The sequence below is a fragment of the Thamnophis elegans genome, chromosome 6, assembly GCF_009769535.1.
Source record: "Thamnophis elegans isolate rThaEle1 chromosome 6, rThaEle1.pri, whole genome shotgun sequence".
In the NCBI taxonomy this organism is placed as follows: Eukaryota; Metazoa; Chordata; class Lepidosauria; order Squamata; family Colubridae; genus Thamnophis; species Thamnophis elegans.
Window position 1 is genome coordinate 51,891,190 of NC_045546.1, and position 24,491 is coordinate 51,915,680.

General features: G+C 36.5%; 2 protein-coding genes across 6 annotated transcripts in view; one reads left to right on the top strand and one right to left on the bottom strand.

Moving 5' to 3' along the window:
* The window catches only part of ITSN1 (intersectin 1), a 98,249-nt gene extending 86,042 nt beyond the window's left edge, over positions 1-12,207 (top strand). For 3 of the 5 annotated variants that reach the window (XM_032219613.1, XM_032219615.1, XM_032219614.1), the window contains 10 exons: positions 128-234; positions 910-1,093; positions 3,071-3,169; positions 3,759-3,926; positions 5,357-5,569; positions 8,083-8,204; positions 8,663-8,745; positions 8,829-8,912; positions 9,994-10,167; positions 10,917-12,207. In XM_032219613.1, the coding sequence (XP_032075504.1) occupies positions 128-234; positions 910-1,093; positions 3,071-3,169; positions 3,759-3,926; positions 5,357-5,569; positions 8,083-8,204; positions 8,663-8,745; positions 8,829-8,912; positions 9,994-10,167; positions 10,917-11,065 (1,383 nt within the window). In that variant the 3' untranslated portion in view covers positions 11,066-12,207. Of the gene's footprint in view, positions 1-127; positions 235-909; positions 1,094-3,070; positions 3,170-3,758; positions 3,927-5,356; positions 5,570-6,590; positions 6,643-8,082; positions 8,205-8,662; positions 8,746-8,828; positions 8,913-9,993; positions 10,168-10,916 lie in introns of those variants that run through there. The other 2 variants (XM_032219616.1, XM_032219617.1) reach the window with 2 other exon arrangements.
* Positions 12,208-15,019: 2,812 nt separating this feature from the next.
* Positions 15,020-22,860, bottom strand: ATP5PO (ATP synthase peripheral stalk subunit OSCP). The gene is made up of 7 exons (XM_032219619.1): positions 22,763-22,860; positions 20,836-20,886; positions 18,980-19,090; positions 17,425-17,554; positions 17,127-17,239; positions 16,256-16,342; positions 15,020-15,212 (listed from the first exon to the last, which is right to left on the bottom strand). Exons 1-7 carry the CDS (start codon positions 22,793-22,795, stop codon positions 15,099-15,101), a joined length of 639 nt encoding a protein of 212 aa, XP_032075510.1. The 5' UTR covers positions 22,796-22,860; the 3' UTR covers positions 15,020-15,098.
* Positions 22,861-24,491: the final 1,631 nt, after the last annotated feature.

Below are 24,491 nucleotides of genomic sequence, written 5' to 3' on the forward strand. Positions count from 1 at the left end.
CTATATTACATCCTATAAAATTATCAAGGTGATGCAGGAAATGATACTTTCAGAATTCTTAAGCTGAGAGCACAAATGAAGTACAGAGTACCGGTGAGTTCTCTAAATTATTTATTTAAATATTCAGATCTTCCAGAAGCCACTGATGGACTCTGAACTGCTGACAGAAAAAGAAGTTGCTATGATTTTTGTAAACTGGAAAGAACTTATTATGTGCAATATTAAACTATTAAAGTAAGTTATTTTGTAAACATATTTTGGTCAGTATTGTAATATGTTGGGGAATCTTTCTATTTCCTTGGAAAGGAAAAATATAGAAATTAAAGTGATGGTTTTTTTACCATTTTGCAGACCAACTGTGTGTGTGTGGGGGGGGGGGAGACAGGATGGTTTTGCAAAGCCACAAAGGTTGGGGTTGCTGCCCTAAAAAATATCAAATGTGGTGCATGGCGAGCAAAAGATAGCCCACCCCTTTCACTTGCTGCTTCCATGACCCACTTCCGAATGGGCCCCAGCCAGGGTTTGGGGACCCCTGTTTTAGGGAACTGAAAGGTTCTGATAGTTCTGAAGATGAAGCCATATTATAGGTGGGCAGGTCCTGTGAAAATTTCCAGGTTCTTTGTTTTTTGAGAGATACATTTATTTCATACCTTTTGCTATAGTTTCCAAGTTTTCTGTCCTCATAATGGAAGGAAACCATTGCAATGATCAGAGGAAACTCCCAGAGCAGCAGAAATAGGATTCAGGTTGTTAATCCCTGCATTTTCAGAAAGTTCTCCTGGATCAAAAAGCTTTTCCTAATGGAGGGTCTCCAACTGTTTATATTCTAATACTTTGATTTATGGGATATTAGTAAAATGATTACATCAAATACCTAACCGGATATCTGTTTTACTTTTTGCTTTTTAGAGCATTGCGAGTTCGTAAAAAGATGTCAGGTGAAAGAATGCCAGTTAAAATGATCGGTGATATCCTAACTGCACAGCTTCCTCACATGCAACCCTACATTCGATTCTGCAGCTGCCAGCTTAATGGGGCAGCACTCATACAACAGAAAACAGATGAAGTGCCTGACTTCAAGGACTTCGTTAAAGTAAGAGAATGTCACCCTCCCTTCTTTTTTTATTTTCAGAACCTTCTGCAATTAAAACATACCAAGCAGAAATACAGCTTTGTAATTGAATACTGATTTACGTCCTAATGGCCATAATTTGGTCAGAGAGGACTGCACAGTTCATGAATTGATCATGCAGTTAATCATACAGTTTAGAGATTGACTTATTCAATTCCAAAGGCAAAGGAGTCTTTTGACTTTGTTCCAAATAACTGACTTTTACACAGCGTGGCAAAATTCTTTGTAGAATTAGGAAGTTTGAAAAACAAATTGTTATTCAGCATAACAACAATCATGATTTTGTTAAGAACCCTTCATTTTCAGATCAAGAATCTGTTTTAACAAGCATCCAATTTTAGCAGCAGCTAAATAAATACTACTCGCCAACTAAGGAGTAGCTTGAATAGTTATCTGGAATACAAATAATTTTACATCTGTTCTACAAGTAAATGGTCAAGCCAGGAAAAAACAATTTGGGGAACAGAAGAATAAATGTTGGGTATGAGACACTTTTCCATGTCCATGTTTTATCTTATTTCTACATACATACTTCACTGTTAGCAGAACTGAGGAAATCTGTGTTGAGTGCATTCTCGGTAGCATTTCCTTCAACACTTAGTCAAGGAATTCTATCTTTCAGTCTCCCAAATAGATTGGTGAAGTACCTGCATGTATATTTCTTGCAACTATTGCTCAGTATCTTTTAATGTAAGTCTGTGTTTATTAAGCCCTTATGTTTACCAGCTTGGGATACTGAGAATTTTAAAAGGTTCTCAGTATCCCAAACTGAGATTTCTGTGACATAGATCCACATAAATGTATCTTGACATCATTATCTAAAGCAAATCTCTTTTATCTGTTTTTAGTAAAAACACACATATGTTGCAAAATCAAGTACATATCAGAAAGTTTCAAAAGATTGGATCAGTACCCCAATATAACATTACAATTCACATAACCGTAGTCACAATACATTTTAAAACCAATATACTGATATATCAAAGCTTCTCTAATAAAACAGATGCCTATCTGAAATAATCAATCTTTAGTCTATCTGAGGCGGGGGGAATCTTCACTAGAGAGTCTTATGCCTCTTTGAGAAAACTTTGAGTTTTACATAGAATCATAGAAACATCGGGCTGGAAGGGATTTTAGAGGTCTTCTAGTCCAACCTTCTGCCCAAGACTGGGATCCTTATACTATCCCAGACAAATGGTTGTCCAATTTTTTCTTGAAAACCTCCAGAGACAGAACACCCCCAAATCCAGGAGGCAAGGGGTTCCATTTATTAATTGTTCTCACTATCAGGAAATTCTTCATTATATCCACGTTGGATCTCCCTCTGACAAGTTTCCACCCACTGCTTCTTGCTATGCCTTCAGGTGCTATGGAAAATAAACGTATAGTTTACCTGTTAATTCTTAATATGTGCTTAGACTAATAATCAGGATAGAGAAAAATAGAATTTCCCAAATCAGAAAGTGTATGCTCCTGGAGTAAGAGAAGGCTTTTAGTCACCATGCTCATGCAAGAAAGTCTGGATTAGGAATTTTGATCATGAGTGAACCTTAGTGTTGCATGAACAAATGTCCACTCCTTTTCTTTCTCCTTTTTCCCCTTTACAATCTCCATTCAGTTTCCCTAGGCAAGACAGCTCAAAATTCTATTTCTCAATGACCATTTGTATAAGCAACTTAGGCCTGCTATACCTATTTTAATCCTATAGATTCACAGGAGGGAGAGAGGAAAAGAGGGAGAGAGGGAGGGAGGGAGGGAGGGAGGGAGGGAGAGAGAGAGAGAGAGAGAGAGAGAGAGAGAGAGAGAGAGAGAGAGAGAGAGAGAGAGAATTTGATAATTTACATGATGTAAACAGTAAAGGAAGGTCCTGTTTTATTTTGACATTTTAAAAATACATTTCATAATTAGCTGAGATTTCTTACTTTCTCAACATTTCAGAAATTAGCAATGGATCCTCGCTGTAAAGGAATGCCATTGTCAAGCTTTTTGCTAAAGCCTATGCAGCGGGTTACACGATATCCTCTAATAATAAAAAATGTAAGTCCTTTTGTTATCAGATTAAAATATTGAGATCCAAATTTACTTTGTTAATTTATCTGATATGCACTACTCTAGCTTCATAGTCACCAGATATGTTGGATTGTAAGTCTGCCTATCCCTATGTCTATAACCATGAGATTTGCATGCTAGACCTTCACAAGCATATGTAGTCTACCTAATCCTAAATTAAATTGCATACACTTTGTTATATATAGGTCTGTCGCTTTCCCCTCTCCTCTATTAGTTTTATTTGGACGTTCGATCCCTCCCTACATAGATGAAACTCAAGTGTAAATTGATCTGGTTTTTACTTCTTTAAGAGTATGATTAGGTAAATCTGAGGAGTGAACAGATAATGAAAGGTTCAAATTATGTTAGTGTAATATAAGAAAGGTTAAAATAAAATTGCATTGAAAATGAGTCAGCCTTAATCAGTTTTAGTAATCAAGAAATGACTTTTCTTTATTGGTTTGTACAGGATCTTTCTTAAGTTAATTTTTATTTATTTTTATAATTAATTCCCTTATAATTATAGAGAATAGATTTGCAGATTTCTAAGGAACTAAATTGGCTTATTTTTATGTAGATATTGGAAAATACTCCTGAAAATCACCCTGATCATAGCCACTTGAAACATGCTTTAGAGAAAGCAGAAGAATTGTGTTCACAGGTGAATGAAGGTGTACGTGAGAAAGAAAATTCAGACAGATTAGAATGGATCCAAGCTCATGTTCAGTGTGAAGGATTATCAGAGGTAAAGCTTAAATATATACAAATTGTATTTTAATTTTTTAAAAAGCTCTTAATGAAATAGTGTTAATAATTCTATTTAGTTAAAAGAGATACTAACAAGATTTTAAAATTAATTTCATCCTGCTCACTGGTAGACATAACTTCTACCAGTGTCAATTTTTTAGTTTTTATTTCTCTTTGACTCTTTTATTAAGGCACAATATGATGGTGACTCTTCTTGCGAGATAATGTAGTTCACTTTATTGAGTCAACTAAGTTCTTTTCATATCAGCAAACTATTTCACTAGAAAAATCAACTGTTTTCTATAGGAGTAGTGCTGAAAAAGGCTGTGTTTCTTCAAATTAAAGATATAGATTAAGGCAGTTGTTATTATTTTTTAGAGGGTTTATATATCCACTAAGCCATAATCTTCTTTGCTTAGTTTTAACTTAGTGTGTAGTGAAACCCAGCCATTCTTCATTATAAATGGTGGTTATGACAATGTGTAAATGATAAACGGTGTGATCACAGGTTAGCACAATATGAACCGAGACAGTCTGTGTCACATAATCATGGTTCAGCATAAATGAAGTTGCATCAGCATGCCTTAGGCTTTGCATTTCCATTCCTCCTCCCACATTATATGGTCAGATAGAAAATTTCAGATTTTTCTATCCTTTCTTTCCCTTGTTTGATAGTGGATAGTTTAAAACAAATCATCTTCAAATGCTGGTTTTGGAAGCTGCCTTCTTTATATTAAGCACAGTTAATTTTAACTATAGGTCCACTTTGGGTGAGAAGCAAAGCCATACTAAAAAACAAGTGGAAGGAACAACTTGCCAATTTCAATTCTTATGCATTGGTACTTACTGGCAGTTGCTATACTAATGCAATTTTAATAGTTATAATAAATTAATAATAGCCGAAGAAGCTTTTTGAATGAGAAGCAAAATGTCTTCAAAGAAAAGCCAGAAAGTTCAGTTGCCCCTTTAAAAAAAGCACCTTTGGGATAACCCTGACCTGCATGACTGAGAATCTCCATAGAGAATAAATTAATAATAAAAGTTTTATTGATCTATGTCTTAATGTGACAGCAAATATGTGCAGTGTTGCCAACAGACAAAAACCAGTCAACCGGTAACAAAACTAGTCCAGTGTATTATAAACCTATGGTCCCAATGTATTATTACCGGTTTTATTTGCATACATTCTTCAATTAATTTTTTCTTCTTTCAAATCTGATTGAAGGGCATAAACTAGTTCCACAAATAACCCTTATTTTCTAGCCACACCACCAAAGTACTGACATTATACTGTTGGGTTAAAGCATTTACCCTGAACAGTAGCTGATGTCATGAGTTCAATTACACACAACAATGTCATGATTGGTATATTTTTATACATCTCACTGCTGCTGGGTTTGTGTGTGTGTATGTTTTGTTCCCCCTCAGCAACTTGTTTTTAATTCTGTTACAAACTGCTTGGGGCCACGCAAATTCCTGCACAGTGGAAAACTCTACAAGGCCAAGAGCAACAAGGAATTGTATGGTTTTCTGTTCAACGACTTCCTCCTGCTGACGCAGATCATAAAACCTCTTGGTTCATCTGGCACAGACAAGGTTTTCAGCCCCAAGTCTAATCTGCAGTATAAAATGTACAAAACCGTAAGTATCAATTTTAAAAGGGAAATACTGATTTTTAATTATATCCTTTTTTCATACAAAAGCATAAAGGTCCCAAACCTCCTGAAGCCAATAGGAATCTTTAGAATTTTGAGATTCTTATTGGATATTTTCACAAAATGAGTCCATGCTTGTTCCAAAATGGTTGCTATTGTTGTCTAAAAGCAAACCAGTGAGGAAGTTTTTGGCCGGGAAATACGGGCCAATGAGGTAGCTACACTGTGTATAGGAAGCTGGTTCATTCTCCCATGGTCCTGTTTATAACTGTGTTTAGACTATTTTTTACATTATTTAAATTGTTAAATTATGCTGTTGTTTTTAAATTCTTTTACCTGATTGTTTTATTTATGCCACCTAGAGTCACATCTGTGAGATGGGCAGCTATGTAAATTTCATAAATAAATTTCCTCTAGTGTCCTTCCCAGCTGAGGTGACCAGTTAATTTTTTACTTTACTTTGAAATAAAGCACTGGGTATAAAAATTGACAAAAGTTATCCAAATACTGGATGCAACATGGCTAAATAAAGCTCTTTGATGCATACTAGAAAGAAATCACTTTGAGCAGTTGAATACCCTCTATCAATATGTGTAGCTCCTTGCCCACAACAGTCTAAATCCAGCCCTTCTTGTTTCTGCTTTGCCTATGACACAAAAGTATCTTGTTCTGTGTTTCTCAGGCTTGGTGCTAGGCAGCAGTTGACTATTGACATAATGAATTACAGTATTCCTTGTCCAGAACACTAACCATTAAGATAATTCTCAAATGAGCTGAAGGCATTTACTGATCTTTATTTTTCAATAAGGTATAATGGCCTGTATATAGGCATTTTCCTTTGGACTGTGTAAGCCACAATTATACCATATAATTAAAATTGTATTGGATAGTTAAAAAAACTAATGGGAAATGCAGGGAAGGAAATTTTATTATGACTTGAAAGGGATGATTAATGCTTGCTTTCTCTTCCCTGATATTAGCAAAAATTTCTTGTCTTTCTTTCCCAGAACAGTCTGAGTTTGAGGGAAACATTAATGTGAAATGGTTCTAATAAAAATGGTATGCCTCATCTGACTTTAAACATTATTATGTATAAGAATAGACAAGATTTGGAATGATGTGTTCAGTTTAGCCCTCACGGCTACAGACGAGTCAGCATTCACCAGCTGTTTGGAAGAATGATAGAAATACAAATCTGCAATGTCCTTAGTGATTGTTTATAAATGTACTACTTTTTTAGGTTACATAGAAAATAATGTCTTGTCCTCTTTTTTGGTCTAGTTTGTGTTTATGTATGTTGTTTACCCCAGAAGCAGAGATGGAACAAAAACATACAGTATCCTCAATAGTTCTCATGTAGTCTAACTCTGGCAGATTTTATATTTTCCCACACGCTGTGGATTGGTAATATTAGTGAATTAACTAAAGCAATTAGTGAATTAAGAAAAGCTTAAGTCAAGCTTTTGACAAATCATTTCCTTTATTTTAAAAGCATACATTTACTATTCACATGCAATAAAAATGGCAGAACATTTTTTCTGCTTTGAGATCTCTTTCTGTTTTCAGATAAATTAACTAAATCAAATCAGTATTTTCCACTTAGACATTTAGTAGAGTGAATGTTCCTAGTGGTGATTGTTAATTCCCAATAGAATTAAATAACTATTTATAAATTGAAGGTACAGATGATACACAAAACAAAGAATATATGTGCACAATATATTATAAACATCTAAAGTTGATTCTAATAACATATAAGATATATTGCCTTAAAAATAATGTCATGGGCATCTAATGCTAAACCTAAAATAAAATAAAATAAGTTGGTTAAGCATGCAGATTTAAAATTTGAGGATATAAGTTGTTTTATGGGACATCATATATCATGAGTATCACAATCATAGAGTGAGAAGGGGCCATTTAAATGACTCAGTGAGGTCCTATACCTGGCAGTGTCTCGCACTACCAATGAAATGTTTTGGGTACTTATGAGGCTATGGCAGTTTGTAGCCTTTCCCCCATGTTTTGGCCATTCTATTTATGGTGAACCAGAGCTTGGAATGGGATCAACATTCCAGTTCTTTTACATAATGTCAGTATTTTTCCCCTTAAAGCCCATGTTTTGACAGTATTTGTAGCATTGAACTAGAGGTGATACTATAACAACTGTATTTCAGTATATGTGACAATTACTGCCTTGAGCAGATCAGTATACAGTCTTGATGGAAAGAAGGACCAAAATGTATCTTTGCAAATATGCTGAATCTTTTCCTAGAGGATAGTGGTCTTTTTTTTTTTTATGTCTATGTTGCAAATAATGTAATTATGGCCTGTGGATACACAAAAGATTGACATTGCAGTGGATAACTGGCATATATTTTATATGAAAAAAAAGTACTATCTATCCAGCAGCATACCAGTCAGTTGCGTGCCAAGCTTAACATCTCTTCTAAGGCTTTCATTCCAAATTAAACTGAATGTTGCATAATATTTCTGCAGCCTATATTTCTAAATGAGGTTTTGGTAAAACTGCCTACGGATCCTTCTGGGGATGAACCCATCTTCCACATCTCACATATTGATCGAGTCTACACACTTCGTGCAGAAAGTATAAATGAAAGGTAAAATACCATTGTATTAACGCTGAACATTACTGGACTTTGAACATTCTCTTTTTTTGTTGTTGTTCTATCATGCAAATGTGCTACATATACTTTGTTTCATTACCTCATAGCATTGAGTGTTATTAACATTTAACTTTGCATTCTCCTATTTTGATTTCACAACAACTATATTTATGTATTTATTTGCTCCATAGCAACATTGGTCAGGACATAGTTTTAATTGGGAAAAGAAGCATAAAAATGGAATAGACCCTTGCTCTCCCTGCATTGTCAATCCCCTCTCTTATCATTTATTTTTCATGGAGAAGATATTGTGCACAGATCCTTCATATCATATCCAGTTTGGCTATAAAACATAGAACTAAAATAGGTTCATGCTTCCATGCAATCAGATTTGCTTACCTGACACCCTATATGACAATGGGTAACTTTGTTTCCACCTTCTCTTTCTGAAGGACAGCTTGGGTTCAGAAAATCAAAGCTGCTTCTGAACTTTACATAGAAACAGAGAAGAAGAAGAGGGAAAAAGCATACTTAGGTACTGCACTGGGGGTACAGTTTTAAGTTTTCCCCAAAATAACAGAAGAATATTATAATGAATCTTGCCTGTTCTTGCCACAGTCCGATCCCAAAGGGCAACAGGTATTGGAAGGTTAATGGTGAACATTGTTGAAGGTATTGAACTGAAGCCCTGCAGATCTCATGGTAAGAACATTATTCTTTCCCCCCCCCACAGTGTGACAGAGGGCACCTCTTGGGGTTGTGTAATCTGCTTAACAAAGTTTGTCAGAAAAAAATTACAGTGTTTGAAAAATACCATTTGAATCGTCTCATGCAGATTAGTATGTTGACTATTATGGAACACAAGACAGGCAGCGGAGGGAAACCATTTCCATACTTCCGTGCCAAATCCCTACCTATGTCCATGTATTTGTCAGCAGCTAAGCTTGAAAGTATCTTTACCTTTATAGCTATCTAGGCTAGTATATCCTGTATAATTTTAATACAGGTAGTCCTCGACTTACAACAGTTTATTTAGTGACCTTCAAAGTTACAACAGCACTGGAAAAAAAGGACTGCTTGTGTGACTGTTTTTCAAACTTACGACCAATGCAGCATTCCCAGTCACTTGATCAGAACTCAGACACTTGTCAACTGAATCCTATTTATGATGGTTGCAGTGTCCTCGGGTCAAGTGATCACCATTTGCAAACTTCTGACAAGCAAAGTCAATGGGGAAGTCAGATTCATTTAACAACCATGTTACTAACTTAACTACTGCAGTGATTCACTTAACAACTGTGGCAAGAAAGGTCATAAAATGAGGCAAAATTTACTTACCTGTCTTGCTTAGCAATAGAAATTTTGAGCTCAATTGTGGTCATAAGGTCAGGACTACCTGTAATGTTAGAAGCTTCCTTATGTTTCATAAGTCAGTCCACCTATTTTTGGCAGTTTCAGGGAGACAGATAAAGTGAAGTTTATTGATTCCTGCTTTGTCACCTCTCCAAGGAAAAAAAAATGTCTCCTTGATATTCACTGCCCGAGCCATTTGGGTTTAATACTAGTAGTTAGTTAACATGTGGATTTCAAGTGATGAGTCACATGTAACTTTGAATGATGCCAGATTTCATTTTGCAGCATTCATACACTCAAAAAGCCAGATGAATTTCCTTGTTTAAACGCAATTGGTGATGTCTTGTGAAAAGAATAAAACTAAATTACTGACTTCATAGATGTAAATGTGTAATCAGTGCTATACCATCTATGTGAATTCTTCTATTAGGAAAGAGTAACCCGTATTGTGAAGTGACAATGGGGTCACAGTGTCATATCACCAAGACTATACAGGACACTCTCAATCCCAAATGGAATTCTAACTGTCAGTTTTTTATCAAAGATTTGGAACAAGATGTGCTGTGTATAACAGTGTTTGAGAGAGATCAATTCTCTCCTGATGGTAAGTGGCACTTCTCATTTTTCAGCTTAATTTTGTGTTCAAAGCAGCTTTTCTCAACCTATATAGTCAATGGGGAGAGAAGTGTGTTTTTATGGCAGTGTGTGTGTATGGAAAGTATCAGGTTTCTCATTTTTATGCAATGCCTTGACAATAATTGAAAGTACACCTTTAAATAGCAGGGATCTTACAATGAGACAACACAAGTACCATATTTTTCAGAGTATAAGACGCACCTTTTTCCCTCAAAAAAGAGGCTGAAAATCTGGGTGCGTCTTATACTGAATACAGCATTTTTTGTCTCCTGAAACCCCACCCTCTTCACCAAAATGGCCGTGTATTGCCTTTAGGAGGCTTCCAGAGTGCTTCTGGGTGATAGGGAGGGCAGAAATGAGCGAAAAACAGGCCATTTTTTGCTCAAAAAATATAGAGGAGGACTCTATGGGCTATGCACACCCTTTTTTGGACAAAAGACAGGCCAGTTTTTGTGGGGGAAAAACGGGCCATTTTGGGGTGGGGTCTGCAGAGTACAAAAACTTTTTTTTTAATTTGCCTCTTCAAAATCTTGGTGCGTCTTATACTCCAAAAAATACGGTAGTTGCAACTGAAAGGAAAGTTAACTGCTCTACATTCATGCCTAGAGTTCTTAGCTTTGTGGATTTTCCTATAAATAATATGTATCCAGGATGTGCTTGTTTTTCAGCTTGATTCCAATATTCACATTTGTTCTAATTGCATGTTTCCTATTTCAGATTTCTTGGGTCGAACAGAAATTCGTGTGGCTGATATTAAGAAAGACCAAGGCTCAAAGGGACCAGTTACAAAGTGTCTTCTCCTGCATGAAGTCCCAACAGGAGAGATAGTTGTCCGACTTGATCTGCAGCTGTTTGATGAACCTTAAAAAGGAAAATGGGAGGTTTCTACAAAATAGCTCAGTTCTTTTAGAAGAGATAAATATCTTGCCCTGCAGATGTTATGGACTCTTATTAGCCAGATTAATTTTTGACAATACTGAATTCCAAATTGCGAGGAAAATGTTATTTTTCATTTTATTTCTGTTGTGGTGTTTTTTGTGGAATTTCTGCTGCAGTATTCAGGGTTTCTAGAATAACAGACCTTAGTCTGTGTTCTGACAAGGTAGAGAAAACATTGCACTTTTTCCTGGTTCCTGCAGCATGCTTTGTCAAGAGGGTGTCCTAATATGACTTTTTGGACTTTCTAATGATTTATCCTAGAGTGTTGTGCCTATTGCCCCTCAGAGTAGTATATAAACAAATTGTGAATATATTTATATAAAAATACTTATAACATGAATGCATTCTTGCCATGTAAGATATTTGGATTTTTTTTTTTTTAGGAAGTTCATCATATTTGAATTTTTTTTTTAAAAAAAGGAAAAAAAGAAATGTTGAAGTGACAGGTAGCCTGGAATGTTTTCCAGAGCTTAGCTGAAGGTTGCTTTTTCATAGCATTTGTTGAAGCAGATATTTTGTGGATTAAGAATAAATTGCTGGCCCAGAGTGCAGTGACTTAAAACCCTTCCCTTTAGCAGACAAGTCTTTTAAGTGGACCTGAAACCTGTTGCCTCTCATATGCATTCTTTCACCAAATGGATTAATCTCTATCCATGCATCAGTGCTTCAGGTATTTGTATTTTACTTGAGTTGGAAAGGATTTTTGATCCAATTAGCAAAGAGTTGCCCAAGTCCTGCAGTGTATTTGCTGTACCTTGCAATAAGATTATTAAATTGTTGCTGGGGGAATTAATCTAATCGTAAGGAAAGGTTTCTCTAGTTCACAAAAGCCGTTACTGTCCATGAAGAAAAGGCTAAACTATTCAGACAGGACAGTTTATTACACTGCATTGTTTGCCTCGGTCAAATGAAATGATACACCATGGTTTTGAAACTACGGTAACATATTGTAACTCATCAAGATAGTTGCAGATTTGGCAGTCAAACATTGGATGTGCTGAGACAAAGTGAGTGATCTCAGTCAAAGAACCTGTTGCTATGCTGCAAATGTAAAGATTCACTGGTGGTCTGCAATTTCAAATAGGAAAAACTTGATTCAGATGAGTGTTTAAACAAGAGACTATTTGCTTAAGAATTTGGGATGAACTTGGCACATTGACAGAAGAATTTGGGTCAGTGCAAGTGCATTTTCTTTCTATTTTCAATTTTAATTCCATTTGATACCCAAGGATCATGCTTAAAAGGCAATTTTTGTAGATTTTCAGAATGAGAGATGTTGATGGTTCTGTTAGCACGTCAATGTACTTGTGAGTTGTGTTGGCTTTGCTGTTCTTTGCATGTCGTTTTGGTATCAGTTTTCATGTTTCCTGTGGAGATGAATGTTATTTAGCACAGCAAATCTTTATTATTTCCATTAGGAAATTAGAATAACTTTATACTTGATAGGCATATAAGGTCTGGTGATAAATGTAAATTGTGCTTGAAACTGTGTATTATTATTTCCAAGGAAGCCACTGTATTATTTTCAGCAGTCATTTTTTAAAAAAAATCCTGTATGTTGGAGAAACAACAAAGTTTACATTTCATACTTTTAAGAATTGGTTTACTATTTATTTATTGAAGATAGTGTAGAATTTTATATCAGAAATGACATACTTATGTATTTTTTGACTAGAGAAACACACTTTAGTTAGAAACTTTAAAATGACCAAGTTTTAGAGTAAGTTTAACTTAATAGACATGCAGTTATTTGGCACTGACTGGTTGAAAACACAATGACAAATCACTTCTTTTTATTTTTCAATGTTGTTTGAAATGTTTGAATTAAGACATGTAAATAGTACTAAGCTCACCTTTTCCTTTTTTCTGTATCAGTACATTTTATTAAACATAATGTATATGAATATGTAGAAAGTAAAAAGAAAACTCCTTCATGCTGGAAAAAATATTAAATGTCTTTGTTCTAACTTTCTTTGGCTATGCTGAGTTAATACTCAGAAGATATTAACAAAGGTGGCTGTTGTTTTCTTTTCCTAGATTTTTTTTAAAAAAATATTTGTTTAGGGAAATCTTACTGGACAATAAAAATAGCAGGTGCATTAGCTCCAGTGTCAAAACAAATTACCAGTAGCAGCATATTCTTACGATGACAGGAAGCCAACAACTTGAAGAAAGAGAACCATTCAAAGGAAGTCAATAAGTAGATCTGGCAATAAAACTTTGGCAAGTTTGGATAAATCATTTATTTATCTGCCTAAAAGATCACAACCATGAGTGGAAAATTCAAATCTAAAGAATTTAATACATATTATGAATAATGCAAAATTTAACTGACCTATGAAGAAAAATTCATAGTTCAGCATATAAACTCTTTCTAGTTATTCAGTTAGTACTATTAATGGTCCTAGAAAGATATTTACTCCTTCTCTCGATCTGTCAATATTTGTATTCAATCTTTCACAAACATATCACTTCATATAGTACAATAGTATCTTGGTACTCCGCCTTAATTGGTTTCGGGAGGTCCAATGGGTACTAAAAAGGATGAGTCCCAAACAAACCACATGATTTACCATGTAACCTTTTGTTTTGTCTTGGAAAAACTGTCTGTCCCTTTTCCTGTCAGTGACCTTCCCAGCATGGCTGACTTCCTGTCCGCCCTTTGTGGCCACCCCACTCTTTTGCAGCAACTTTCCCACCCTGGTTGGCTTCCTGTCTGTTCCCAACAACCATCCTCATCTTATAGCAGCATGTTGAGTCCTAAAGACAGGCCAAGTACTGGGACACTTTCACATCAAAATTCGTAGAATACCAAATTTGTCGAGTTTTGAATTGTTGAGTACTAAGTTACTACTGTACCGTCTTCAGAATTACTAAACAGAGTTGTCTCCAATCATTCCTGGCCAATGCTCACCTATCTTTTGCATTACTAAAGCTTACTGCTAAGGTTGAATATGCCACTGCAGTTATGTACCTGATGTCTTTGACCAACTAATTGCTGTCAGCATCTTGCTGATATCAGTTGATCTCAAAAGCAATATTTCACCATGTGCTGAAAACTGAGTAGAAAAACAAAAACCCTGCCAAATATCTTTCTAAGTCCTCTTCTTGATTTAATTGAGCCATTTAATAAACGATTGCTTCCTTTTGTTTCTAACTTCAAATCTACAATAATGCAATCTACTTCATATCAAATGTAATTCTGAATCCCCAAAGAGTTCCTCCTCCTTGATCTATGCCTAGACTTGTAGTTTTTCCTCGGACAAATATATGCCATTTAATGTGAGATTCTGGCCTCACAGAATTTTGTCAGGCATTATGTGGTCAATGAGGAATTTACAAAGACACAGCTGGATTTTAATCTTCTTTATATACAGTATCCGCTTGAAATTAAATCCATTGGAATTCAGTGAAATTTGTTTTCAAGTATTGTTTAGAAAACTATGGCTTTCAATACAAGATGCATGGAACAATCTCTAGCATTAATGGCTAGTTTTGCCTTAATAGAAAAGAGGGGAAAAAAAGGCAGCAAAAAACAAAGACAACCAAAAACATTAATCTGTTAGGGTTCTAGTCTATCAAATACAAATATGATCCAAAAGATCATAGATCCAAAAGATCCAAGATGGGTTTTTTGGGGGGTGGGGGGTGGTAGGCTCTTTACCTTCAGACAATAGCATAAGAATGCAACACCAGTAGCACTAACTACATTTCCAGTTTCACAATTGGTGGTTCCCAGAAACACACTTTTAAAGAATGAATTATTATTTTTTAATTAGCAGCTACGATGGGGTGCATTTTAAATAGGACAAAGACATATATATTCATCAATATCAATGTACTATCAAATCTAATAGAAACGTACTATAAATACAACCAACTATTTTAAGGATAAACATTTTTATTGTTCTCATTATAGACCTTGCAAGTTTTTGATGAACATTCACAACTGGATGGACATTATACAACTTCTTTCATGATCCTGCTCAACTTTTGAATTTTGGTCTTTGTAGACATGTCAATGTACTTGTCTCCAATGCTGACAATCATTCCACCCACGATTGATGGATCGGACTAGGAAAAAATGGCAAGATTCTTAATTAGGTAGGCTACTATCACAGTATATAGTCTTGCTGTACTTGAAGTTATATTTAAGAAATCATTGCAATCAAATTTAGGACAGAATAGAGATATCAAACAATCTTGACAGTTCTCTGAAATCTATAACAACAACTTGATTGAATGTTGGGTTTTTAGCAGTCTCAGAGTCTGTCTATCTGTCTACCTGCCAAAGATATTTCTTTGGAACTGCTTTCTTCCAATTATCTCTAACTGATCAAGAAGATCAAGAAGTAATTCCTTTCTGTCCCTTCAGGTGACCTTCTATCACTTCAGAGACCTTGAATATGGGCCTTTTCAACTGCTTCTTCAGAACAACACTGTCCCAGAAATCTAATATGGTGCCAACCTTCCTGAGCTTTGAAAGATCATTAAGACCAGAATTTCCAGAACTCTGGCTATATAATTATTAACTTTATTTTATAGAATGGAGTATGATAAACTGCTCATAGTTGGTGGTGATTGGAACAACATATAACTCTTATAAATAAATAATAAAAATAACTTGACTATGCAAGAGAGGAGGATTAGAATGGTTAGTATATCTATTTGATAGTGAATGACATAAACATTATTTCCAGTTATTATTCTGTGAACAAGGCCTTAAAGCAACTTTCCCCAAGTTTGGGAATTCTGGAAACTGATCTCCACACATCTGGAAAACACTTAAGTCCAAAAGATTAAGAGGTCCAACATCTAAAAAAATATCAACATTAGCAGGCCAAAGAATCGGTAATTAATTCTACTGTTAATTTAAGGTTGGCTACAAATGTGGTTTTGTAAAAGTAGTTTTGTTCCTATGGCCTAGGATAAGATCAATCATCTATTAATCAACTTACATTAGTTAGATTTGGAAAATCAAAACATGGAAAATATTTCAAGGACAGATAAAGGAATACTAATGAGGATAACGGAGTTAGCCCATCTTCCCATCTTACTTTCAGATTAAAAGGAAAGGGTTTTGCTTTAGAGAACATTTATGTAACTTGCATCAATACCTTAATTTCCAATTTTAGAGTTTCTCCTTTGGCTAAAAAACCATTCAAAGTTTTTTTCAATTCACTAAGATTGGCCTCGTCCAAGGTCTAAAATATTAAGCAAAAAGAGAAAAGTTTAAAAATTGACAGGTAGCATTCAATTCTAAACATATAAGTAAGATAAATGTATGGTATATATTTACTTAGCAATAGAATGGATAGTTATGCACAGAATGCTAAATAAATAGTTAAAAACATTTGATTGCTTTTACTCTTAACTAAAATTCTCCATTCAATAATGCCCAAGTGATATGTTGATTTCTTTTTTTCAGAAAAATATTATAAGATATGTAAGACATTGGCAAACATAATACATAGCTTCTTACCTTACTGTGCTATATTACGCTATTCTATACTGTATCATACCATGCCACACCACACTTAATCTTAGAAAGAAGTAACTCATAAATTAAAATAGCCCCACACCCTAAACTTGCTTGAATCCCATTTAAAACCAATAAACCAAAAATGTAAAAGCATGGCATTGTACCAACCATAGCTCACAGACAATACTATCACCTTGCAAGGCTCACAATGTCCATGCAATCCCCAGCCTGATGGGACATCCTTGTCTTCAGGGAATTTCTAAAGGCCAACAAGCATGGAGGCCAATCTAACTATAGGGGATGATATTCCATAGGACAGATACTATAATAAAAAATGCTGCTTCCTGGGCCACATCAGATGAAATTCCTTTTATGAGGAATTATACTTATTTTCATTGTGTGTAGCCATGAGATTTCCTCCATCCCCAATATCTAATTATCAGTGACTTATCTATGGTATAACTATTAAAAATAGATAATACAAGTAATTTGGTTTATTTGCTTACCTGAGCAGTAGTTACAGAGCACAATATCTCTCCACGATATGCACTCATCATCTTACCAAATGCAGAAATTACACCTGGAGTGTAAGGCAACCGACTGTTTTCAGCAAGCGTTTCTTAAAAAACAAAAATATAAGAAATTACTAATAGTACTTAAGGACATCCAAACTGTATTAGAAGTGCAAACATATTAACAAATTACAAAGGAAAGCTTTTTCATTCTGAAGTATTTTACATATTTATTCAAATCTCATTTGTAGAGTTTGGTCCAATTTACTATGAACACTATAAATGTACTTACTGACAAAATTGATAGTGAGAGGAGACAGCTTCTCTTTAAGTAAAATATCATTCACAACTTGTTCTTTTACTTTGGCCTTTACATAAGGATTCATGATAGTGCCGGATAATTTAGGCTCCTTCATTACTGCCTTAAATTATAACAAAAAATAGATCTTGATCAAAATAATATTTGTTTCTAGCCAGTTAATTCATGACATACTAGTTCAATTTGTATTTGTATTGTTTAATGATACCACCACATTCACAACACTATTCATCTTCTGATTAATCTTATATATAGTTACTCAAAAACAGTTCATATCAACTTCTTAAAATAAAAAGAAAATATTGCTTTACTTTTATAACTTGTAAGAAAACTAAATAATGGAAGATTTCATTTATTAAAGAAAAAGTTACTTTTTACATGTAATTTCAAGGTTCTTTGATTTTTCTGCTTTCAGTGGGGAAGAAACCTCTAGGCCTGTGATGGCAAACCTGTGGCACACAGAGCCATATTTGCTGGCAGGGCAGCCCTTGGCAGCCCTCAGCTCCTGCGCACGCTGATTTTTGGCCTTCCAGAGGGCTGGGGGAGGCAGTTTTCATCTTCCCCAGGCTTCAGGAAAGCCCCCGGAGCCTAAAGAGGGTGAAAAACAGGCCCAACGGCTCAACCGGAAGTCCAGGAACGAACTTCCAATTGGCCCGTCAGGCCAGGTTTTCACCCTTCCCAGGGTCTGGGGGCTTTCCTGAGACCTGGGTAGGATGAAAAATGGGCCAAAGGGGAAACCGGAAGTTCGTTTCTAACTCCTGACCTCCCCAAGCTCTGGAAGCTTTCCTAAAGGCTGGGGAGGGTGAAGATAGCGTCCCCTGGCCCTCCGGAGGGGTCATTTTTCGCCCTCCCCAGGCTTCAGGAAAGCTTCTGGAGCCTGGAGAGGGAAAAAATCCCCCCCCCCAGAGGACTCGCTTGCGCATGTGCAGGTGGGTGGGGCGCTCACGCAAGTGGGTGAGCATGCACATGCGCATGATAGTATGCACGCACACAGGTTTGGCACACCTTTAGAAAAAGGTTAGCTATTACTACTATAGGCTACAAAGGTTGTTTTATTTTAACAACAATATCTGGGTATAAAATGGTCTACCAAGAAAACATTCCTATACATTATCAGCAATCCCAGCCCACCCACCCACCCCAAAAAAAAACCCTTGAAGAAAACTTATTTCTCTGTTTTTTATAAGAAACCTGTACTACAAATCCAGTCCAAATGCTGAATATTCATATATTCAACTTAGTCTCCATCCAACTCCCAGTAATTCTAGATGGCTCTCAGAATAAAACACAAAATATCTATTTTTGCATGTTAACTACTCTTTTATTTTTAATTAGTTAGTTTTGATATTCTCTATTGTAATTAAGAAATTTCTACTTGAACTAGAATAATTAAGTACATATTCTTAATGTTTCCTATAATAAAATGGAAGGATTTATTTTTCGCCTAACATGGAAATAAAAAAAGACCTTCCTCAAATACTCATGAGCAAACAGGCACCAAGAGAGTTGCAATGCAAAATGTTATTACCAACACACGAATCAGTTCTTTTTCTACTTGATCCAATTTCTTCTGCTTAGAAGCAGCAGAGTAGAGTGCAGTGGCATATCGGCCTTCTAACCCATATATTTGAATTGGGGGCTGCAAGGTAAAAAATAACACATTAAAATGTATTGATATAGGGAGTTCTTGATTTGTGATTAGCTGTTTAACCACCGTTTGATGTTACAACAGCCTTGGAAAGGGTGCTTTACAGACTTGAAGCATTTCTAACTGTCATAAAATGCTACCCTCCCACACAGTCATGTGATTGCAATCTAGGTGCTTGGCAACTTGTTCACACTTATGATTGGTTGACAAACACCCCACAATCGTATGATTGTCATTTGCAATTTTCTCTGACTTCCCAAGAAAGTCAGGTGGGAACCATAAAGAAAGATGTTAAATTGCTACTGCCTGCCAAGAGGACCCTCTCATCTCTGGGGGCTGGATGAAAGTTGCCTACTGAGAGGAGTTGAATTCCTTTAGTGGGGTTGAGAAATAGAGCTCAGATTCTGAAGATCTCAATTCTGTTCTTGCGTCCCATCAAAGGAGTTCTCTTCTGTGTTTCAAAAGTTGACATCCTCCTATGGAGTGCACATTTGGAACTCGGATCCTGGTGATCTGTCACCCATTTCTGTACCTCAACAAATGAGTGCCCTTCTCTATGCAGAAGAGAGATTATATCCTCCCGTCGGATGCAGAAATATAATTCAGATACTGATGATTTGAGCTGTTCCTGCACCCCAATGAAGAAATTCCCTTCTGCATGTGGAGGAAAGTTAACATCTTGCGGGCGCACAAATGGAGCTCAGATCCTGGTAATCTGTGCTGTTTCCGCACCCACCCAAATGGGTTCCCTTCTGTGCAGAAGGGAGTTCACATCCTTTGGCAGGCAGCTCTTTCAACCAGCCCGTAAGAGACAAGAGGAAGTTGAAACCCAAGCAGCGTGTGGCGAAGCAGTGCAATAAAGTAAGGAATGTGGGGCACTTCAGGTTGGGTGAGGGAGGCGATACATGAGTATCATTGCTCAGGGGCTGGAAATTACTGCTTGGATTTTGGCAAGGAGGATTTTCAGCTTCTGAGTGGAGTCTCCTAGGGACTTCTCCCACCTTGCATACCTTATCTGCTATTCCATCCACTTAACAATTCATGGAATCACTTAACAACTACAACCTGGAGTGCCAGAATTATGGTTGTTCAGCAAAGCAGTCATGTGAAATCTTGCTTAACAACCACTTCACTCAATTGCCAAGATTCTGAGCTCAACCATTGTTTTAACTCAAGGTCTATTTGTAATATTGCTGTACAAGATAAGTGATCCTGGACAATTTATCATAGTCAACTAAACACACTGCAATCAATTCACTAAAATTGGTGGGATGTGAAGATTTTAGTCCTGTTATTAAAAAAAACACCCTCATTTATATTTGAACGTCAATGGGCTTTTCTTCTTGCTTTCTCATATTTCCTTGTTGTCCTCTTATATAGTTCTTTCCCCACCTCTTTAACACCTATCTTTCCTGCCAACTTTATTCTTGATTCTCTTTTTCTCTCATTTCATGAAAACATTCTGCTTCTCTTTCTTGAATTTCATACTAACTGAAAATTTTGAGAATAAAACTGAACCCAATGGACCTGTTTGAGAAAATGTGTTCACAATTCATTGTACATGATCAAAGAATATAATTAAAGTGCACTTTATAAGTCAAAGGTTCTAAATGCTATCTTTTATAACAATTATTCAATAATGACATGTTTATTCCCTTGGAGTAAAAAACCTCACTATTAAAGTTATGGTTTAGCAATACGTAGCTAAATTTAGCAATACTTTGTGTTAAACTTACCTGTACTAGTTTGGACGCTGGCCTAATCACAGAGGTACTGAAGTGCCGCACCTATAAGAAGAAAACTATTTAATTTTTTTTAAAAAAGAAAGCTGTATTACATCAACTGAATGAAAAAAATCACAGTAATAAAAAATTGAATTTACAATTGAGATAGGTCACTTTGTAAAACTTAATTCTGTAGATTTGAACCAAATTCATCTTTCAGACATACAAAATGTAGCTTTTTTAAAAAAAAAACTATCCACAGGAATTAGTTCAGCGACCAACAGCTGAACAAGGCTTGCTTTCAACATTACAACAGCATCCTATTAATTCAGCAAATACAATATATTCTTAATATGATCAATTAACATAACAATAATTAATTTGATTATTTCTCAATGTCGTTCAGTATTGTATATTCTGGTAGAATACTACTTCCAGGGCTGTGGACACTTCAGTGATAATTTGGAAATTGTGTCCAAGACCCTGGACAAAGATCTCTGCTACTCTAGCTATATGATTGCCAGACAATGTCTTGATGGTGCATAATCATCAATCAACAGCATTTCAACAGCGCAATCACATTGTGAATTTCCCTTCACTAGATTGTTTTCAGAGAGGCTGGATAGCAATCTTGAGATTCCTGAACTCTGTGTGTGTGTGTGTGTTGGGGGGGGGGGGTGGATATTCAAAAGCCAGAAGGGTCCCCAGCTCTGTGGGATAACCCTATGCTTATTCCACATGCTTATGCAACTAGTTTTTCCTTTTTCCTGTTCTATTTTGGGAATTTCTTTCAACCCAAGCAATTTATCATGCTGCCTTTCCTTCTGGAAGAAAGAAACATTTACTTATTGTGGTCCTGGTATTTTATTTACAGTATTTAGCAAATTACCCATCTCACAAAATGTGACAGGACATAAACAGGTTTCGGGCTTCAGCTGAATTCTGGCAAGATGGAGAGGATGTGGATGCAGGAGACATCAGGATCTGATTCTCATCTTTAGTTCTGGGTGGGATTGCACTCCCTGTGCTGCCCATATCCTTGGTTCTGGGGTATTTGTTGAAGGTTTTATTTATTTATTTATTTATTTATTTATTTATTTATTGCATAGTTTCGAAATTTCAATTGCTTTTCTTTTTATCCTTTTATATTCAGTAAGCTGCCCAGAGTCGCCCTATCGGGGAGATTAACAGCATATAAATTTAATAAACAAACATTTCCCGATAAGACCACAAGCACTTTCTCCGAGCGCCACGGGGAGACTGTGGGTTCACGAGTCACACTGGACCACCAGCAAACCAGGGGTCGAGTTGGCACAACAGTGGGCAAAAACGCGGTTAGCTGTTTTTTTGGGTTGCATTCAGAAAGTGCTCGGGCCTGAGGCGGTTCTTAAATTCCAGGAGGATTTGTAACAAATCTGGTAGCGAAAATGGGAGACCGCCTGCTCGAAGCATCCCCTTTACACCCTCCTATCAATCGAGAGTCCTGCTTTTTAAGCAAGCTCCGTATCTTCGGGATCTTGCTTGATCCTTAAGAGGTATAGCAGTAGACTTAGCAGTAGACTTATATACCGCTTCATAGGGCTTTCAGCCCTCTCTAAGCGGTTTACAGAGAGTCAGCATATTGCCCCCAACAATCTGGGTCCTCATTTTACCCACCTCGGAAGGATGGAAGGCTGAGTCAACCCTGAGCCGGTGAGATTTGAACCGCTGAACTGCTGATCTAGCAGTAGCCTGCAGTGCTGCATTTAACCACTGCGTCACCTTGGCTCTTTTAGGAAAGGAGAGCTTTCACCTTCACCTTTAGGAAGGAAAGGTGAGCTTTCCTTCCCCCGAACTCTCATAGGAACGGGAGAAATGCCCTTGTAATGAGAAGACCATAAACTCAGGACCCCCCCCCCCCTTGTTTTTGTTTTTAAATCCACGAAACATAACCACTCACCTTCAGACCCAGCCCTGCCACCGAAGCCGCCATCTTCTCCTCTAGGTCAAACCGGCCTTCTCGGCCTCGCAAGCAGGAAGCGGAGACGGACGCGCAACTGCGGCTTTCTGGGAATCGTAGTTTCTGTGGAGCGCCTCATTTCTCAGCCCGCAGAGAAGCGCATATTACATACCGAGGAAGGGGAGCTCTCGCGTAGTTCCAGGGGACAAAGGAAGTCTTAAGGGGGAGGAGGAGGGGTGGAAAGCAAAGGCTTTTGCGTTGCTTTGAAAATGTACAAAAACCATTGGTTAGACTTATGCGGACTGAACGTAGTATGCACAAAACCTATTACTTATTATGTAGAAAGATGACTATTGTATAAAACCAGTATTTTCTATTGTCCTATTTTCTGTATTTATACTTTTCCTGTTTTACATCATTATCAACATCAGATATATCCATGGATGTACTTATGCAAGGGCAATTGAAAAGTGATTTGAAGGAGGGCTGGTAGAAAAACAAATATGCTCACCTGCCATTACTGATACTGAACATACCTGGACCCATAAATAACCATGGTTGACTGAAATTGTCCAATATCAATGGACCCATAAATTAACATATAACCACATTGGCTGGATTTGCATAACACATTAAACTCCTAAATTTAACAACCATGTTTTAACCTTATGTGTTGTATGAACCTAATCCAAGGAAGATACGTTCACCCTCAAAAATACACAACGAGCAGAAATAGTAGAAATGAAAGTGAGCATTTCCTAAATGCTAGTAACCAGTTGCATTTGTGTTGCATCTGTTACCAATCTTGGCCCATTGGCCAGGAATACTCAGAATGCCATTCCAAGATATCCATATAGCTGTCCAGATTAGGACAGCCTGCATTATCTTCTCAATATCTGCCCCTATGCACAGAATTATATTTACCTACTCAAACTCATGGTCACTTGGTCATTGAGGAGCAGTAAATAAGCCATCTAAAATGTGCCACCTAGATTATGTATGTTAGAAAATATTTTAAATGGTTTATTTTTTATGCTAATTACCTCTATGCTTTTTATGATGAGATGCTTTTTCCACTTCACTTTAACTTATAGTTTTGCAGGATCTATTCTGAACACCAGGTGTCATCATTGCAAAAAGATTAGGCATCTTAATAAATTACTCTCTGTAATATTTGAATTATTTAAACCAAAATTCAAGTTCCAGAATCATTCGCAAGCTTGGCCATGGATAGGGATATGGCAAAACTTCTCAGGATGACAGCCACAACACAGCAATCAAAGCTCTGTCTGTCACACATAAAAGCACCCTGACCATGTTCAAGCTTGGAAAGACTATTCTGAATATTGCTTTGGATGGAGATGGAGAATCCCATCATGCCACTGGGAAGAACTTTATGGATTTTGTGGCTCTACCGTCATTTTTCCCAACCCAGTTCATCCATGGTGCTCAAACTTTCTTGGAATCTATAGGATGTCAGAATCTTTCTTCAGTAAACTGCTGCTTGCTATGAAGGGGAAAAGATGTGTTGAACATGTGCATAACCATATTCTGCACTCAGGCTGCTACTATAGATCTTCTGAAATTGAGCACTGAGGCACCTAGGTTCTTGGTTAAATTTTGGAAAGCCAAGGCTTTCACAAAAATGCACTGAGGAAATAACGATGGAAGAGGCAAAGAAGAAACAGTATGGTGAAAAGAAATACTGGTGGAATAAAAGAGAGAGAAA